Source organism: Pseudophryne corroboree, chromosome 7 (genome assembly GCF_028390025.1).
Source record: "Pseudophryne corroboree isolate aPseCor3 chromosome 7, aPseCor3.hap2, whole genome shotgun sequence".
NCBI lineage: Eukaryota > Metazoa > Chordata > Amphibia > Anura > Myobatrachidae > Pseudophryne > Pseudophryne corroboree.
Window position 1 is genome coordinate 144868110 of NC_086450.1, and position 19936 is coordinate 144888045.

Below are 19936 nucleotides of genomic sequence, written 5' to 3' on the forward strand. Positions count from 1 at the left end.
GCCTGGAGGATCCATTCTGCTTCAGAACCAGAAACAGCGTTGAATAGTATCCCATGCCTCTCTGAGACAGGGGCACCAGCACAATAACTCCAGTATCTAAGAGGGATTGTACAACCAAAATGTAGAGTTTGTGCTTTTAACGGATCCGAAGGGATAACCGTTGAGCAAAACTGGCGAGGGGGACGTCTCCTGAAGGAGATTGCGTACCCGTGAGAGGCGACTCCCCTTCCCCCTGCATCTGAAGTGGTCTTTAACCAGACCTGGGTGAATTGCAGAAGTCGGCCTCCCACCCTGGGATTCCCCAGGGTGAGGCCTGCCCCGTCATGCAGCAGGCTTGTCTTGTTTGGAAGCAGGCTGATGGGCAGCCCAGTATTGTTTTGCTTTGGGCTTAGTGGTTTTGGAAGGACAAGCTTGTCTCGGGTATGTCTGACCTTCTGCTTTCCCTTGAGATCGAAAGGAATGAAAAGTGGTACTCTTTGCCTTCTGTGTAGAAGGATTAGTATTTGGGAGAAATGCAGTCATAGCAGCCGCCAAGTCAGTCACGATCTTATTCAGATCCTCCCCAAATAGGATGTCTCCATTAAAAGGGAGTACCTCCAAGGTCTTTTTGGAGTCCAGGTCCACCTTCCATGACCTCAACCACAGAATTCGGCGAGCCAGGATGGACGTAGTCGACTCCTTGGCTGCCACTACACCTGCCTCAGAGTACGCCTCCTGAATGTAATGGGAGGCGGTGGCAGTATGAGACAGATATTATTATTATTATTATTATATTGTCTGGCAGTGTCAAGATATATCCTGAAACAGCTCTTCCTCTAGTGCCTGAACACATGCTTCAATTCCTTTTGCGGACCAGGAGGCTGCTATAGTGGATCTATGTACAGCACCTGTAAAAGAGTAAACAGACTTCAGGCATCCTTAAACACGCTTATCGGTCGGTTCCTTCAGTGAGGTGACAGTGGTGACAGGTAGAGTAGATGACACCACAAGACGGGTGACATGGGAATCCACCGGCGGTGGATTTTCCCACTTGTTACACAACTCAGCAGAGAGAGGATAACGAGCTAGCATCTTTAGACAGGGAGAATTTCTTTCCTGGAGAAGACCAGGGTTCCTGACGTATGTCTATCAAATGGTCAGAATGTGGTAAGACTACTTTAGTTACCTTCTGACGTTTAAATTGATCGGACTTCTTAGATGCAGTAGTGGGATCTACATCATCATCGATTTGTAGAATCAGCTTAATAGCCTCCACCTGGTCAGGGACATCAACTTGCGTTGTAATTTCCTCGTCAGAAGTGACAGTATCATTATCTGATGGATCAATATACTCCCCATCCTCATCAGAAGTATCATCTGAGATATTAGTGGATTGTGAGGAGGAGGCAGCCCGCTTAGATGACCCCTTGACCGCAGAGGGACGTGGGGTAGGTTTTTGTCTAACCAAAGATTGATTCAATTGTTGTATCTGGGTAGACAGAGTATCCGCCCAGGGCAGATTAACCATAGGGACAATATGTGGCTGCAATGGCACAGGAGGTCCCACAGGGGGCGTACGGTGTGTCACAAGCGTATTAAGCATATTGGAGAACGCCGCCCAAGGTGGCTCCTGATTGGCTACAGGAGCAGTGGGCTGACTGGAAGATGTACGACACCTATTACACAGACCATCATTCAAAGCTTCCCCCTCAGACAAATCCCTGGCGCATGCGCCGCATGATACAGAGGCGTCCACGGATTTCCCGCCCTTTGTGTTAGACATTTCAGTGAATGTAACCACAGAGCGTATGTGTATGAAACAGCCAGACAGAGTACAATACCTGCTAATAATTCCCCTAGTATGTGACAGGATACACAGTATACAACACCAGAGTCTAAATCCGGTACAATGTGACTGCGTACACAGTACACAAGACCAGTGAATAAGTCCGGTATTATGTGACTGAGTACACAGTAGAATACACTTAACGGTAAATACTATGTAGCACTATATACGAGACCCTGACGCACCTAGTCCTAGAGTACAGAAAACAGTGATAGATACAGCAGGGATACACTGAAAGTGAAAATCACTATATATAAACAATGCGCGGTCTGAGACCAGCTGTATATAACAGAATACTCATACAATATATTCTGGTACGGGTACACTTGTTCTTAACTAACGCAGTCTTAAAATGACATGTAGAATACTTAAGTGTCTGTAGAATCACAGCGCTGATAAATCAGGCGGATTTACAGAGGAGACCTTGCCCTGCAGTCCCGGAGACCAGTCGCAGCTACTGTTAGAATATGGCACCCAGTTAGGGACAGTGTGAGGCAGCGCCAGGGTGGGAACACCAGCAGTAGATGGTGCCTGGAGCTGGGGGAAGGGCTACAGGTCAAGCGCCTTATCCCCTATGCTGGTCCTCACCACCTGGTACTATGGAGCCTTATTAAAATAAGATTTTACTTACCGATAAATCTATTTCTCGTAGTCCGTAGTGGATGCTGGGACTCCGTCAGGACCATGGGGATTAGCGGCTCCGCAGGAGACAGGGCACAAAAATAAAAGCTTTAGGATCAGGTGGTGTGCACTGGCTCCTCCCCCTATGACCCTCCTCCAAGCCTCAGTTAGGATACTGTGCCCGGACGAGCGTACACAATAAGGAAGGATTATGAATCCCGGGTAAGACTCATACCAGCCACACCAATCACACCGTACAACTTGTGATCTGAACCCAGTTAACAGTATGATAAACGTAGGAGCCTCTGAACAGACGGCTCATAACAATAACAACCCGATTTTTATGTAACAATAACTATGTACAAGTATCGCAGACAATCCGCACTTGGGATGGGCGCCCAGCATCCACTACGGACTACGAGAAATAGATTTATCGGTAAGTAAAATCTTATTTTCTCTGACGTCCTAGTGGATGCTGGGACTCCGTCAGGACCATGGGGATTATACCAAAGCTCCCAAACGGGCGGGAGAGTGCGGATGACTCTGCAGCACCGAATGAGAGAACTCCAGGTCCTCTTTAGCCAGGGTATCAAATTTGTAGAATTTTACAAACGTGTTCTCCCCTGACCACGTAGCTGCTCGGCAGAGTTGTAATGCCGAGACCCCTCGGGCAGCCGCCCAAGATGAGCCCACCTTCCTTGTGGAATGGGCCTTGACAGATTTAGGCTGTGGCAGGCCTGCCACAGAATGTGCAAGTTGAATTGTGCTACAAATCCAACGAGCAATCGTCTGCTTAGAAGCAGGAGCACCCAGCTTGTTGGGTGCATACAGTATAAACAGCGAGTCAGATTTTCTGACTCCAGCCGTCCTTGAAATATATATTTTCAATGCTCTGACAACGTCCAGCAACTTGGAATCCTCCAAATCGCTAGTAGCCGCAGGCACCACAATAGGCTGGTTCAGGTGAAACGCTGAAACCACCTTAGGCAGAAAGTGAGGACGCGTCCGCAGTTCTGCCCTGTCCGAATGGAAAATCAGATATGGGCTTTTATACGATAAAGCCGCCAATTCTGACACTCTCCTGGCTGAAGCCAGGGCCAGTAGCATGGTTACTTTCCATGTAAGATATTTCAAATCCACCGATTTGAGTGGCTCAAACCAATGGGATTTGAGAAAATCCAAAACTACATTAAGATCCCACGGTGCCACTGGGGGCACAACCGGGGGCTTTATATGTAGTACTCCTTTTACAAAAGTCTGGACTTCAGGAACTGAAGCCAATTCTTTCTGGAAGAAAATCGACAGGGCCGAAATTTGAACCTTAATGGACCCTAATTTGAGGCCCATAGACAATCCTGTTTGCAGGAAATGTAGGAATCGACCCAGTTGAAATTCCTCCGTCGGGGCCTTCCTGGCCTCACACCACGCAACATATTTTCTCCAAATGCGGTGATAATGTTGTGCAGTCACCTCCTTCCTGGCTTTTACCAGGGTAGGGATGACCTCTTCCGGAATGCCTTTTTCCCTTAGGATTCGGCGTTCAACCGCCATGCCGTCAAACGCAGCCGCGGTAAGTCTTGGAATAGACACGGTCCCTGCTGAAGCAGGTCCCGTCTTAGAGGTAGAGGCCACGGATCTTCCGTGAGCATCTCCTGAAGTTCCGGGTACCAAGTTCTTCTTGGCCAATCCGGAGCCACGAGTATCGTTCTTACTCCCCTGTGCCGTATAATTCTCAGTACTTTTGGTATGAGAGGCAGAGGAGGAAACACATACACTGACTGGAACACCCACGGTGTTACCAGAGCGTCCACAGCTATTGCCTGAGGGTCTCTTGACCTGGCGCAATACCTGTCCAGTTTTTTGTTGAGGCGGGACGCCATCATGTCCACCTTTGGTTTTTCCCAACGGTTCACAATCATGTGGAAGACTTCTGGATGAAGTCCCCACTCTCCCGGGTGTAGATCGTGTCTGCTGAGGAAGTCCGCTTCCCAGTTGTCCACTCACGGAATGAACACTGCTGACAGTGCTATCACATGATCTTCCGCCCAGCGAAGAATCCTTGCAGCTTCTGCCATTGCCCTCCTGCTTCTTGTGCCGCCCTGTCTGTTTACGTGGGCGACTGCCGTGATGTTGTCCGACTGGATCAACACCGGCTGACCCTGAAGCAGGGGTTTTGCCAGGCTTAGAGCATTGTAAATCGCTCTTAGCTCCAGTATATTTATGTGAAGAGACATCTCCAGGCTTGACCACACTCCCTGGAAGTTTCTTCCCTGTGTGACCGCTCCCCAGCCTCTCAGACTGGCATCCGTGGTCACCAGGACCCAGTCCTGTATGCCGAATCTGCGGCCCTCTAACAGATGAGCACTCTGCAACCACCACAGAAGAGACACCCTTGTCCGTGGAGACAAAGTTATCCGCTGATGCATCTGCAGATGCGATCCGGACCATTTGTCCAGCAGATCCCACTGAAAAGTTCGTGCGTGGAATCTGCCGAATGGAATCGCTTCGTAAGAAGCCACCATTTTTCCCAGGACTCTTGTGCATTGATGCACAGACACTTTTCCTGGTTTTAGGAGGTTCCTGACAAGTTCGGATAACTCCCTGGCTTTCTCCTCCGGAAGAAACACCTTTTTCTGAACCGTGTCCAGAATCATTCCCAGGAACAGCAGACGTGTCGTCGGGGTCAATTGAGATTTTGGAAAATTCAGAATCCACCCGTGCTGTTGCAGCACTACTTGGGTTAGTGCTACTACGTCCCCCAGCTGTTCTCTGGACCTTGCCCTTATCAGGAGATCGTCCAAGTAAGGGATAATTAATATGCCTTTTCTTCGCAGAAGAAACATCATTTCGGCCATTACCTTGGTAAAGACCCGAGGTGCCGTGGACAATCCAAACGGCAGCGTCTGAAACTGATAATGACAGTTTTGCACCACGAACCTGAGGTACCCTTGATGTGAAGGGCAAATTGGGACATGCAGGTAAGCATCCTTGATGTCCAGGGACACCATAAAGTCCCCTTCTTCCAGATTCGCTATCACTGCTCTGAGTGACTCCATCTTGAACTTGAATTTCTGTATGTACAGGTTCAAAGATTTCAGATTTAGAATAGGTCTTACCGAGCCGTCCGGCTTCGGTACCACAAATAGTGTGGAATAATACCCCTTTCCCTGTTGTAGGAGGGGTACCTTGACTATCACCTGCTGAGAATACAGCTTGTGAATGGCTTCCAATACCGTCGCCCTGTCTGAGGGAGACGTTGGCAGAGCAGACTTTAGGAACCGGCGAGGGGGAGACTTCTCGAATTCCAACCTGTAACCCTGAGATACTACCTGCAGGATCCAGGGGTCCACCTGCGAGTGAGCCCACTGTGCGCTGAAATTTTTGAGTCGACCCCCCACCGCCCCTGAGTCCGCTTGTAAAGCCCGAACGTCATGCTGAGGGCTTTGCAGAAGCCGCGGAGGGCTTCTGCTCCTGGGAGGGAGCTGCTTGGTGCACTCTCTTACCCCTTCCTTTGCCTCGGGGCAGATATGACTGTCCTTTTGCCCGCTTGTTCTTATAGGAACGAAAGGACTGCGGCTGAAAAGACGGTGTCTTTTTCTGTTGGGAGGGGACCTGAGGTAAAAAGGTGGATTTCCCGGCTGTTGCCGTGGCCACCAAATCCGATAGACCGACCCCAAATAATTCCTCCCCTTTATACGGCAATACTTCCATATGCCGTTTGGAATCCGCATCACCTGACCACTGTCGCGTCCATAAACTTCTTCTGGCAGATATGGACATCGTACTTACTCTCGATGCCAGAGTGCAAATATCCCTCTGAGCATCTCGCATATAAAGAAAAGCATCCTTTAATTGCTCTATAGTCAATAAAATACTGTCCCTATCCAGGGTATCAATATTTTCAGTCAGGGAATCCGACCAAACCACCCCAGCACTGCACATCCATGCAGAGGCGATGGCTGGTCGCAGTATAACACCAGTATGAGTGTATATACTTTTCAGTGTAGTTTCCAGCCTCCTATCAGCTGGATCCTTGAGGGCGGCCGTTTCAGGAGACGGTAACGCCACTTGTTTTGATAAGCGTGTGAGTGCCTTATCCACCCTAGGGGGTGTTTCCCAGCGCGCCCTAACCTCTGGCGGGAAAGGATATAATGCCAATAATTTCTTTGAAATTAGCAGTTTTCTATCGGGGTTAACCCACGCTTCATCACACACTTCATTCAATTCCTCCGATTCAGGAAAAACTACAGGTAGTTTTTTCTGACCCCACATAATACCCCTTTTTGTGGTACTTGCAGTATCAGAGATATGCAAAGCCTCCTTCATTGCCGTGATCATATAACGTGTGGCCCTACTGGAAAATACGTTTGTTTCTTCACCGTCGACACTAGATTCGGTGTCCGTGTCTGGGTCTGTGTCGACCGACTGAGGTAAAGGGCGTTTTACAGCCCCTGACGGTGTCTGAGACGCCTGGACAGGTACTAACTGGTTTGCCGGCCGTCTCATGTCGTCAACTGATTTTTGTAACGTGCTGACATTATCACGTAATTCCATAAACAAAGCCATCCATTCCGGTGTCGACTCCCTAGGGGGTGACATCACCATTACCGGCAATTGCTCCGCCTCCACACCAACATCGCCCTCATACATGTCGACACACACGTACCGACACAGCAGACACACAGGGAATGCTCTTATCGAAGACAGGACCCCACTAGCCCTTTGGGGAGACAGAGGGAGAGTTTGCCAGCACACACCCAAGCGCTATAAATATATAGGAACAACCCTACAGAAGTGTTGTTTCCTTCATAGCAGCTTATATATCAATATCGCCAAAAAAGTGCCCCCCCTCTCTGTTTTTTTACCCTGTTTCTGTAGTGCAGTGCAGGGGAGAGTCCTGGGAGCCTTCCTCGCAGCGGAGCTGTGCAGGAAAATGGCGCCGTGTGCTGAGGAGATAGGCCCCGCCCCCTATTTCGGCGGGTTCTTCTCCCGGTGTTTGTGAGACCTGGCAGGGGTTAAATACATCCATATAGCCCCAGGGGCTATATGTGATGTATTTTTAGCCAGAACAAGGTATTATCATTGCTGCCCAGGGCGCCCCCCCCCCAACGCCCTGCACCCTCAGTGACCGCTGGTGTGAAGTGTGCTGACAACAATGGCGCACAGCTGCAGTGCTGTGCGCTACCTCATGAAGACTGAAAAGTCTTCTGCCGCCGGTTTCTGGACCTCTTCACTTTTCGGCATCTGCAAGGGGGTCGGCGGCGCGGCTCCGGGACCGGACTCCATGGCTGGGCCTGTGTTCGATCCCTCTGGAGCTAATGGTGTCCAGTAGCCTAAGAAGCCAATCCATCCTGCACGCAGGTGAGTTCACTTCTTCTCCCCTAAGTCCCTTGATGCAGTGAGCCTGTTGCCAGCAGGACTCACTGAAAATAAAAAACCTAATAACTTTTTCTAAGTAGCTCTTTAGGAGAGCCACCTAGATTGCACCCTGCTCGGACGGGCACAAAAACCTAACTGAGGCTTGGAGGAGGGTCATAGGGGGAGGAGCCAGTGCACACCACCTGATCCTAAAGCTTTTATTTTTGTGCCCTGTCTCCTGCGGAGCCGCTAATCCCCATGGTCCTGACGGAGTCCCAGCATCCACTAGGACGTCAGAGAAAATTGGATAATGTATTATCCGACCTCTGCTCCCCTGCCCTGGTGGATAAAGTGGGGTCCCTGTACGGCCACAGTGTCCACGCCAGCATCGCGGTCCGTCTCCTGAGACCGCGACCGGAACGCGATTTAATGGCGGGTCCCGCCTGGGGGACCCTCTTACCTCTTTCCTGAGAAGCAGCCACGCGATCCAGGAGAGCATCTGCGGTGGTGTGCCTAGGAATCGGAGCGTCTCCGTCGCAAGTATCCGGGAACAGAGCCAGCGGGAGTATGCAACGCCGCTGGGGAGGTGATGGAGCCGTAGCACAGTAAGTCACACTGACATATGAAGTGCTCCAGCCCTTGAAGTCTTCTAAATTGCTTTTTCAGGGCTGCCTGCGCAGCCCCCCTGTTAAGTGACCTGCTTATACAGGCACCAACTAAGCTCACAGTGCCTGGAGGCAGGGTTATATAGAGGAGGCCCCGCAATGCATCCTGGGACAGTCTAAAGCTTTAGCCTGTTGGTGCCTCTGGATCAAGATCCATCTCTACACCCCGATGTATTTCCTGTGGAACCCAGTGTACCCAACTGCAGAAAGGCAGACTACAAGACAAAGCCCCCAACTCGGAAACCCGCTTAGCTGAGGCAATAGCCAGAAGGAAGACCAGCTTCCAAGTAACGAAGATCTGCTGAATTTAAAGGCTCAAATTAAGCCTGTTTGAGAGCTGATAGGAACAGATTAAGATCCCACAGCAGTAGCGACAGACGAAACGGTGGTTGAATACACTACACATACTGTATAAGGGTTCAAACCTCTCAAAGAAGGGCCAAACACTGCTGTAAATAAATTGACAGGGCTAAAATCTGTACTTTAAAAGAATAAAGCTTTAAACCGGCCTCCGAAACCCCCTGAGAAAATGCCAAAAAACATGAAGCAAAACTTGGAGGTATGACCCATTCTCTGTCACACCACAAGATGTAGAGTTTCTATTCTCTGTAGTAATTGTGTGACGAAACTGGTTTCCATGCTCTCAGCATAGTACGGACTACAGAGAGAGAAAAACATTTCGCTAGCGATAGATTTAAACTCAGAATAATGTTTTGTTCAAATGTATGCTGACATAGGAATGTAATACACATTTCCACACATTCTCACCAAAGATTTATATGTGCCTATTGTTTTCAGGTGCAAAGATATATACAAATGTAACAATGGTTTTGTTTGAATATCACTATTTGCTTATTAATAATTTAGACAATGCTGCCCCCTGCTGCTAATAAAAGAGCTCACAGTTTGAATGTGATTCTGATAACACTCTTAGCAAAAGTTTACGCATGCTCTGACTATGATATGATAAACAATGAAGAAGTTGTATAAACACCATGCATTGCTGGAACACCATAATTGTTTATGTGTGTGTTCACCTACTCTCCAGCCGCAATTATCTTTTCTTTTACAGATAGCCTGGTTACTTGACAACTATCAAAAGCTGGGTTTCAAAAGCCAGGCCATTAAAGCCAACCAAGGAAAGTCCTCGTGTAGAAACGGATCTTGTTGTAGCAGGTCTGGTCAAAGTGGAAGATGCCACCATGTACCTACCGACATTTTAAGAATGTCGGCATACCATGACCTGCATGCCCAGTCCAGAGCCGCTAGGATTGCAGTTGATCCTTGCTGCGCTTGAATACCTAAGGCCACATTGGGGTCGGTGGATGAAACCAGATCACTAGATGAAAGTCCCATGGCATCCACTGTGAAAGCCAGTGGATCCCTGGATCTCACACAAACCTGTTGAACTTTGAAACTGTGTCAAGAGATCATGAGATACACCTGCGGAAAGCCACACTTCTGAACTGCTGAAGACATCCGGATTGAGACCACTCCCCCGCGAGAAACACGGTTCTGCTGAAGAAGTCTGTTTTCCAATTTCCTACTCCTGGTATGAACATGGCAGAGAGTGCTGGAAAAAAGGTCTCTGTCCACAAAAGGATTTGGGCTGCTTCAGGCATCACTGGCGCGCCCTTTGTGCCTTCCTGATGATTTACATGTGCCACCGCTCTGGCGTTGTCAGACTGAATCCGAATTGGCCAGCCAGGATGGTCTAGGCCCTCAAGAGAGCTAGAAAGATGGGACATTGATTGTCTGAGCTGTCTCCAACGGTGACCAAAGATGTAATGTTATGGCACCCAATCTAGGTTACTTGTGCCCGTGGTCGCAAGGATAGTCTTTGAAGAATATCATTAGAAACCAGCCACCAGTGGAGAGACTGAGGCGTGCTGAGAAACAGACGAGAGGGATGTGGAGCACCTCATCCAATTCTGTAGAATTTCCCACCGGAATTCCCATTAATGTAATGAATGTTATTAAAAGGTAGAGACCATCGTGCCCATCAATTTCATGCACACAGAGATCAACAGACGAGCCACTGACAGTACCATCGTGACCAAGGTCTGTAGGGTCCGTGCATTGGACTCCAGCAAGAAATCTCACTGAAGAAAGCTGTCGAAAGACAACCCCCACAAAATGCTGATAGGTGAGGCTTCTTGAAATTCAGGATCCAGCCGTGATCTTGAAGTACTAGAACCGTGCGATCTAGGTGCATTTGCAACTGTGAAGCAGAGTTGGCCTTCACAAGAAGATCTTCTAAACAAGGTATGACCGTGATACCTCTGTTGCAGAGCAAGCTTACCATAACTGACATGATCTTGGTGAAAATGCATGGAGCCATGGCTATACCGAAAGGCATGGCCAGGAATTAAAAGTGATCTGATTCAACTGCAAAACAAAGGAGAGAATGATGACCTGCCCAAATCGGTACTTCACCCAGCATCCAAATGTCTGAAGATGACTCCGCCCAACAGTCTCTATAAGTGAAAGAACTAATAAAAATCTTAAATGTCTTAACACTTAGGGGAGAATTCAAGTAGCCGCGGTAGATTACCATGGCTAATTGATCCCTGGGGGCTTATTTAATTAGCCCCGATAGCAAGCATTATCTTGGATTTTTTTTTCACCTGCTCGGAGGCAGGGGAAAAAAATCCGATTACTGACCTGTTTCCGCGACTGTGAAAACACATGGATGCGGGAACATATCCTACCTAGATTCTGATTTTCACAAAAACATTTTGTGATCAATTGAATTCCCCCCATAAGGTGAAGAATATTTTAGTTCTATTCTTCAAAATGGCTGCAGATCAAATGTTATTAGCTGGAGGACCCATGCAGCTCCCCCCATTCCCACTAAAAATAATGTCCCACAGCTCCGATTTTCAGCCTGGGTTATATAACTGGCCATGGAGCTTGAGGAAAAATTACAACCCCTAAGGCCCTGAAGAAGGGGCCGTAACTATAATGCTCTAACTCAAAAGTTGATTCAACAGAATTACAGTGGTGACAAGAGAGGAGGGATAAAAATGGCCAAGCACAATAAAAAACAAAACAAAAAAAACATTCTGGCGGCTAGCGTCATGGGTTGATTAATTGCACATAGGGGTCAAGTGGGTGTTTCTGGGCAACTGGAAATACCCCCAAATGCCTGCCTGCAACAGCTAACTACCATTGTTGGCAGTATTTCAATTTATTTATTAGATGACGGGAAGAGGGCACCTCGACCAGCGGTTACTCTTCTTTTAAATTGGAACACCAACTAATAGTCATTAAAGGATTCTTTAAAATAAATTACTATGGTGGAAATGTAACAGCCTGCGAGATATAAGCATCAGCACAACTCCAGCGGGTCTGCCCGTATTTTTTAAGCGACAATAACTGAAAAGACACAACGAACCTGGTGCCATGGCCTGCATCTCGCAGGCTATAATACTGTATTATGTCCTTCCCCTATACAGTATATACCATCTAACTAGCAGCTTAATAAGCGAGGCACTGCATCTCAAGACTGGACTGATAAATCCCCTATACACTGAAAGAAGCATTACAATAACAGGTGACTGATGAATCAGTATGCTTTGTAATTACATCTTCTCTGATGAAAAAAATAGTCATCTTGCCTTTTTAAATGCATTTGCAGTTCTTTAAAGAAGACGGCATTTTGGTATTGCAGCTGCACCAAGCTCTCCGTTATGAGTTTTAGTTGTGCTGGTTTACAGACATGCAAGTGTTTCTGCAAGAGGGAGGCGATTCTGAAGAAAGGGAATAAAAGATGTAACATGACATATCTTACCATATACAGTATGTGACTATGTTTTATGTACTACTACTTTAGTGAGGTATGAATGATATCCCTATCAATGCCAGCCTCTGTCATTACTAGTGAAAGACCATGGGGAACCGTGCAGAGTAATCGCTGGGGCTCTCCTGTAACGAGTCTGCTTAAAAAGAACAGCGGCATTACAAATACTACCCCTGTCCTCTGATTATCACTATCACTATTTCAGGAAAGCATAAATCCGCATGAAACTGGAATTTCCATCGCTAGCGCATTAACTCAACTGTGATCTCTCAGAATACACAGTACGCTGAAATATGTCTGCACTAAGTAATCACAGACTAAATAAATATTTTACACAAGCTAAAAGACAACTGGACTGTCCTATAACTGGTCAGTACTAATGCATGGCACATAGAGCCTCCTTTCCTTTCGGTTTCCCTTGCACCAAGTGAAGTCATGCTCGGCAAAGGATACTTTTTATTAGAAACCTATGCAGGAATAGGATCTGTTACACAGAGGGCTGTTTAACTGATAAAATGTTTCCCCATAATTTGTGGCACCATGCCTAAACACAAAATACTACATTAAAATGAAAAACATCTTTATTTCTCCCCACTGCCATCTGCATGTCCTCTTCATCACACGTCAGATTGTAATCATGTGCAAGTACGACACTAGCAATTATGTACTTTCTGGCTTTAATAATGTTCTGGATAAAATATTTCATAGCTGTAGTACTAAACCACGGCTCTCCAATTTAATTTTGTGCTGTAAATATGGCGTAGCATTTTGCAGTAATATGCGCTAGAAAGAAAAAAACAAACTACAATGTTACTTGTTGATGAGAATGATATTTGTGCATTCAGTGTCTTCCATGGCTTTCAAAACAGCAAGTAATTGGGCAAGTTGCATTTCATCTGCATATGTCAGTAGCTTCTCATCGAGTCTGGGTGGGAAATAAAATAAATGTAATAAATTTTAAAACAGAATTGTAAACATATTTGCTAATTTTTTTTTATATTCACGTTACGAACAACACACATATTAAGCAATAACAACACACATACTGATATATTTTAAATACAGTTTTCAAGAATATTGCTGTTGGATAAATCACAGAATTTGGGTTAGACTTTTCAAAGTCAAAGTCTAATTGGTTGCTACGGGTTACAGCACTTGTGTTTTGAAGCAATAAAAAAAACCCCAAAAAACAAAACAGACAAATACTAATAAACAATCAATATATTAATGTACACAAATAATGGATGTGACATAATTACACAAGGAATAGAATTGATATAGCAATTTCAATAATGAATATCACTCTTTAATCAACAAAACATCAAAACTATGATCCTGTGCTAGTAAACGTGTGATAATGGCAGAAAACTCAAAGCAATCAGGGTTTTTAGAGAAATAAGAAATCTAATAAAAAGAATCCAAACCAGGTATCATACAATATGACAATAGAGACTGATTTGTAGCTATAAAGCACAATAAAACAAATTTGTATCAAGTAAAATTGCATATACAGTATAACAAAGCCTCCATTTGAAGAGGTGGAACATGTCCTAGCTGTGGTGTTGGTATTCCCTGCTGTCATCTAAACTCTATGGATCTGTGCCAATCACTGATGTTTTTTTTTGCATGATTGCTGTTACTTGGTGTGTACTGAGAGCAGCTGTCTTGTGAATGAATAATAAGTGCACTGCATCACTTGTGCAGATACAGTATAATCAGATGGTCATCTATCCAACATGTGACCTGTTTGAGAGTCCCTCCGAATATACTAGCCAGACATGTCTCTGGTCAATTTGTGGAGACTCCTATGTAAGTCTAAAGCATCTGCTACATTCACCTCACACTGGGACACTACTGTTCACGTCCCATCATACTGCTCCGGCTTATTAATGTTACCATCACTACTATCACTTGGGGCATTCTGGTACACTGCCATAAGAGATAAGTGTCCCCACAGCAACTATGATTATCCAAAAGGAATACATACTATTTACCGGCTGTCAAGATCCCGACAGCGGCATCCTGCCCGCCAGAATGCCGGCAGCAGGGCGAGCGCAAGGAGTCACCTTGCGGGCTCGTTTCACTCACCACAGTGCGTTCACCACAGAATGGGAATAGCCCTTGTGCGCCGGGATTCTGGCTGTCGGCAATGTAGGCTGTCGGGTTTCAGACGTGGTATACTACCAGCCAACAAATTGATTTCATCCCATCCATCAGTACTAAGGCAGCATATGTGTGTGTGTACAAATCATGTTTATTGACTTATTGTAGGATACCTGGTTTGGGTTTTTGTAATAACATTTCTTATTTATCTATAAAGGGTGCCTCATTGATTCATGGGAGTTTTCCTTTATGCCCTTATCATAATTGTTGGAAACAATAACTAATATTCTACGGCACTTACCTTTTTCGCTCTTCTTCTGATGTCATACAGCCTAAGGTAGCATACAGTTTTGCAAAACTGGAAGCATCATTACACAGGTCCACCATCCCCATCAGCTTTTCCTTTGCCATTACAAGGAAGTCCGTATTGTAGAGATGCAGAGAATGATACATTGCAGTAATACTACAAAGGCTGTCCCTATCAAATGCATTTATATTGTGTTGGAAGAACTGGTCGCATTTATCCAGCAGGGAGGCACAGGAATATTTATATTTAGGAAACAGATGCATAACCCTGCGTGCGTGCCTGAAATTACTGGCATTCAATTTTTCAATTACAGATTCTGTCTTTTTGATCAGGCGCTCTTGCAGATCCGGTGAGCTCACGGTGCTTAAGCTGGTCAAAAAATTGGAAAGTGCTCTGTAGGGTGAAAAAGGTATTTACAAAATTTAGCCATTATTATTCTTAATTAGATGAAATCTTAAAAAACCATGACAGCATCTACTGTGCTATTAACAGTAATTTTACGCTCTAAAAGTGTCTCTGCCTATCTCCAACAAGCTTAATGTCAGAGAGTGTGATGCACTGTGGAGATAGGGTAGCCCATTAAAGTACAGATACCCTGTATAGCATTTTCCAGTGATAGCACAGCCTTATATTCTACTATTGTGGATGTAACACCGTTCAGTATGTTTCCCTTGTTGTACAGTACCCTACCTGTCCAGTGCTGCTAGGTGGCAGAACAAGCTCTTCTCCCTGATTCAGGTGAATTTGTGCTACTCTCAGATGTTAAACGCAAATAAACAAGTCTTACGATGTAAAGGAAAAACTGACCGTAATCAAGAAAAAGTAAGGTTGAGTCTCCAAGACACAGATTAGAGACATTCTAGAAGAAATAATATGTGGGTGGGTAGCAGAGGAAGCTAAACTGTGGGGGAGATGTAGCAAATCTAGCTCTCATTTTATAGAGTGTACCTGATAAACTATAGCAGAACCTGAGTGGTTACTATGGGCAACTTCTTCATTTGTTCTCTATAGAAAGTTTGATACATGTTGCAAACATAAGTATGCAGGGAGGGTTTGGGTTAGGCTGCGGGAAGGGAGGTATGGGTTAGAATTAGGGTTGCTGTGTTCCAGAACCCGTCGGGATTTCAGGCTGACGGGATGCCAGTGTCGGCATTTCGACCGCCGGCATCCTGGGGTTAGGTAATGGATCCGGGCAATCAGGATGCTAGTGGTCCAAATACCAACACCGGCATCTCAATAGCCTGAAATCCTGACGGGGCGCTGGAGCCCAGTAACCCTAATCCTAACTCTCCCCATACCCCTCCCTCCTCGCAGCCGAACCCTAACCCTCCCCACGCAGCCTAATTCAAACTTTCCCGGCATACTTACGATCGGCAATCTGACTGCCAGGATATCAACTACATCCTGTATCAATGCTGATGGGATAGGACAGGCCAACAAACAACCCATAAAAGGGGAAATGGGAGCTCAAAAAGGTTAAAAAAAAAAAAATCGTGCAGTATTAAGCCAATCAATTAAACCCATCTGAAGGTAATGTATTGGGAGTACTTCACGGACACATTATCAATGCTGCATACTTACGTGGCATCGCTTGTATCGTCCAGACTCCTGCCCACGATGTTGGCTATTTGTCCCATAAGTGGGCTGCTGGTCATATCTTGTTTTTTCAAGCAATACGCAAATTTAGACAGTACTTGAAGGTCAAGGCTATATAAAAAAAAAAAAAAACACACGTTTACAGGATGCCTCAGTCGCGTCACTGGTGAATTGATAGCATGCAGTCTTTGTCTGCTGCATGGCAGTCTCCAGTGTCAGCAATGGATACACTTGAAATCAAGCATTGAGAAAAAAATATATTTATAAATTGAGCTAAACTCACCATTCTAATCTTTTCCAGCCTTCAACTACTAGCTGTTGTACTAAAGGATCGTGAGCTTCCACCTGAAATCTTCAAATAAATGTAATAAATTAGAAAAAAAAAGAAAAAGTGATTTGTTTGTATGTAATAAATAAGACATTAAAGATCATTTACCTTATAAGGGCATACAGCACATCCACCAGGTCGTTATCATTCATTAGCTCTACGTTATGGTGTGCTAGAGCACGAAGCGCAGAAAATTCCGGGTGATCTCGAACATGGCTTAGAGTTGCCCACCTACTGGGTTTCCCTTCCTGAATATTCCAAAGTAAGGTCATTGCACAACTCACATGGTCTACAGTAAGCCTGGTCCTATTCATCCCAATCAGCTGCAACACCTGGTATTCATTGCTGCATTTCTTTAAATGGTCCACCAATAGTTCAGTTTTTATACTGTGGGCCTGATGCAGTCTCAGTGAGAAACGGAACGCACTGCTCCAGCGAAACATGCCTGTGCTTCAGGGCGCTAACGAGATCCAGAGACAAACAACGTTCATTTTATGGCAGCCGCATCTTCCAGTATCCTTCTATGAACCAATGTCATACTGGCAAAGAGCAAACCAATAACTTTCCTTCTCTGACCCTATAATAGAAATGGATAGTTAAGACACATGTTGCAACTGTTACCTAATTAGCTACACAGGGTCTCTTGATAAAATCTTTATAAAAGTATTACCAATATATAACACTATATTAGTCACACAAAAAGCTGTGACTTATTGGGTGCCTAAACCCTAATGTATGTGTCCATGTGGGAATTAATATCAGAGGGAACAGTTACTTGGAAAACTGGCATGGAACGCCCAGCAAGGTCAGCAATGAATGGGGACAGAAGAATGGTGAGTGGCATGGCAGAAAGGTTCTGACTTCTGGGGAGCCATTTATGAAAACGTATATAAAACACACAGGGAAGAGTAACAGGCAATAGGAATAACAGCTGTATACATTTACCAGGAGAGATGGGAATGGGAACCTCCAATACTGTTTGCACTATGCCAGAGACAGGCTAAGGGACATGTGACACATATTGTCGCGTCCATGACGTCATCCTAAGAGCCCCGCATCTACTGCACATAACACTTCCCACCGGGCCACTATTACAACTCTGCAGCCAGATAAAATGGGCAACTCCCGTCCTGTGGTAACAATGTGTTGATCGTTCACCGGTTACGATATAATTACACAACTTTATAGCTAACCAACCTCACTTGAATCCGCATGCGCAGACATACCGTCTGAATATCAGGAGAGGTACACGCCTGCCAGTAGCTGCAGTTACTGTATACATTCCCTTCAGTACAGCTACCCTCTGACGTCATCAGGACTCGCCAGATTATGTGACTACTCATTTTGCATAGGCACGAACACAGCGTATACATACGCACAATACCCGTGGCTGTCAGCTGTTGCTGCATGAACATGATAGTTCCGGGCAGGCAGTAGCAGTAAAACAGTCAATTGGTGCTTTTTAAACAGCGCAGGGATCATATATTATTGTTTCAGTAGTATATGGGCGCTGGGGTGTGAGCTGGTATACTCCCTCTGTGTTCTCTCTAACAGGCTTCCCTGTGGGTCTTGTCAAAGTCAGAAAAATATCTCTATGCACACTACCATATTTGCACCTTACACAGGTCCGTGCTGCGCATGCGTACGCTCTCCCGTACGTGCGCATACTCACAGTCGCGGGCACCCGCAGGCGCACGGTATGCGTATTTACGGTAGAGTTTATGTGATCGTAGCGTGCGACTCAATCATTACATATTTTCACTATATAATGTATTTTGTAGATCATGGTCCCTTTGATAGATTCTGAAAGTTTAGTTAACATAGCATGTTCCTGAACAGAGAGATCCCTCTTTGTATTGTACGAAGGGTCTAACAGGGGTCATACAGTGGTGTTTGGTACCCATCGGAAGAGTATTTAAATAGCAATATTCCGGTGTTGGTTTGGAGCGGATTAATCGCTCGTGCGAATAGTTATGGACATAAGAAGTTTATGTCCATTTACTATTATTTGTTCTTATTTAGTCATGCGGCGGGAAACTCAGTGTCCCACCCACCTGAACAGTTGGAAGCAGTACCAGCCCACCTATATGAATCAACCTATGACCTTTTGTTATAATGCGAAGCCGAATTCCTGTGTCCAATGAACAATGAGATTGTAGGGACCATTGAATTGCATTGTGTGTGCGGCATAAATAGGCAGGCCGACCATATCCAGTTCACTCTCTTCAACGGTTCTCATTGCTGATAATCGGGAGCTGGATATCGAGGCGCATGCGATCGTTTCCCCTTGTGCGTAAGTGTTTCTCCGCAACTATATTGATCTTCTTGTTATTGTGGGCCAATTTCTCTCTCTCTCTCTCCCTTCTCCTCTTTCTCTCTTATTTTCCTTTAAATAGTAATTGTATTATATTTCCTGTGTAGTTAGCTGGTTAGGTAGTCTATGTTATATTGTAGTGTATGATTTGTATTTGTATTAATTCTTTTGCAAGTATATCATTCATAATATATATATTAGGCGTTGGACCCTAAGCACGGTATCTGTGTATTTCTTATAGTGTTTAGTATTCTCAGAGCGTCGGTGACGCTCAAACAGCTTTTAAGTTAATAAGGTTACACTAGGTTGCATCTACACCCTATCTCTACACTAAGGTTTTACAGCATATTTCATTGTTTATGGTTTAGATATAAAGGTTTAACATTGTGAGCGTCAGCGCCGCTGGTGATCTCCTCGTGGTCCCGAGCGTCCGCTACGCTATAGCGAATCATTACGTTAGTCAGCAGCCAATAGCGTGCCTGCCAGTGATCTCTTGGCCGTGAGCGAACGTGACGCTTGAGCGTCTCGACTACGGCTAAGCGATTGTTACGCAACGTGCGTACCCTTACGGTACTTCATACGTAGATAGCGTACAGTGTTCTTAGACCTCATAAAGGGTATTATATAAGATAAATATTTAGCTTTGTCAATTGCGGGCTCGTCCTGTCCTTCACACATCTGCACTAGGTAATTTCAGCAGACATTATCCAGCAGCAAAGGGCGGGAGATCATATTCCTCGTAGTGCTGTTTGGATAAGCGTCTGCTTCTCTTAGTAAAGGGTGCTGAAGGAATCCGGGAACCGGAGGTAAGAACAACACGCTAGTCTCTTTTCTCTATCGTCCTAGTGGATGCTGGGGTTCCTGAAAGGACCATGGGGAATAGCGGCTCCGCAGGAGACAGGGCACAAAAAGTAAAGCTTTTCCAGATCAGGTGGTGTGCACTGGCTCCTCCCCCTATGACCCTCCTCCAGACTCCAGTTAGATTTTTGTGCCCGGCCGAGAAGGGTGCAATTCTAG

General features: G+C 45.6%; 1 protein-coding gene across 4 annotated transcripts in view; it reads right to left on the minus strand.

Moving 5' to 3' along the window:
* The window catches only part of FASTKD1 (FAST kinase domains 1), a 116213-nt gene that overhangs the window by 68347 nt on the left and 27930 nt on the right, over positions 1-19936 (minus strand). Inside the window, exons 1-7 of one of the 4 annotated variants that reach the window (XM_063933713.1) lie at positions 17832-17917; positions 16714-17182; positions 16561-16629; positions 16263-16388; positions 14676-15074; positions 13086-13196; positions 12090-12221 (exon numbers count right to left, since the gene is read on the minus strand). In XM_063933713.1, the coding sequence (XP_063789783.1) occupies positions 12090-12221; positions 13086-13196; positions 14676-15074; positions 16263-16388; positions 16561-16629; positions 16714-17048 (1172 nt within the window). In that variant the 5' untranslated portion in view covers positions 17049-17182; positions 17832-17917. Of the gene's footprint in view, positions 1-12089; positions 12222-13085; positions 13197-14675; positions 15075-16262; positions 16389-16560; positions 16630-16713; positions 17183-17380; positions 17453-17550; positions 17767-17831; positions 17918-19936 lie in introns of those variants that run through there. The other 3 variants (XM_063933712.1, XM_063933714.1, XM_063933711.1) reach the window with 3 other exon arrangements.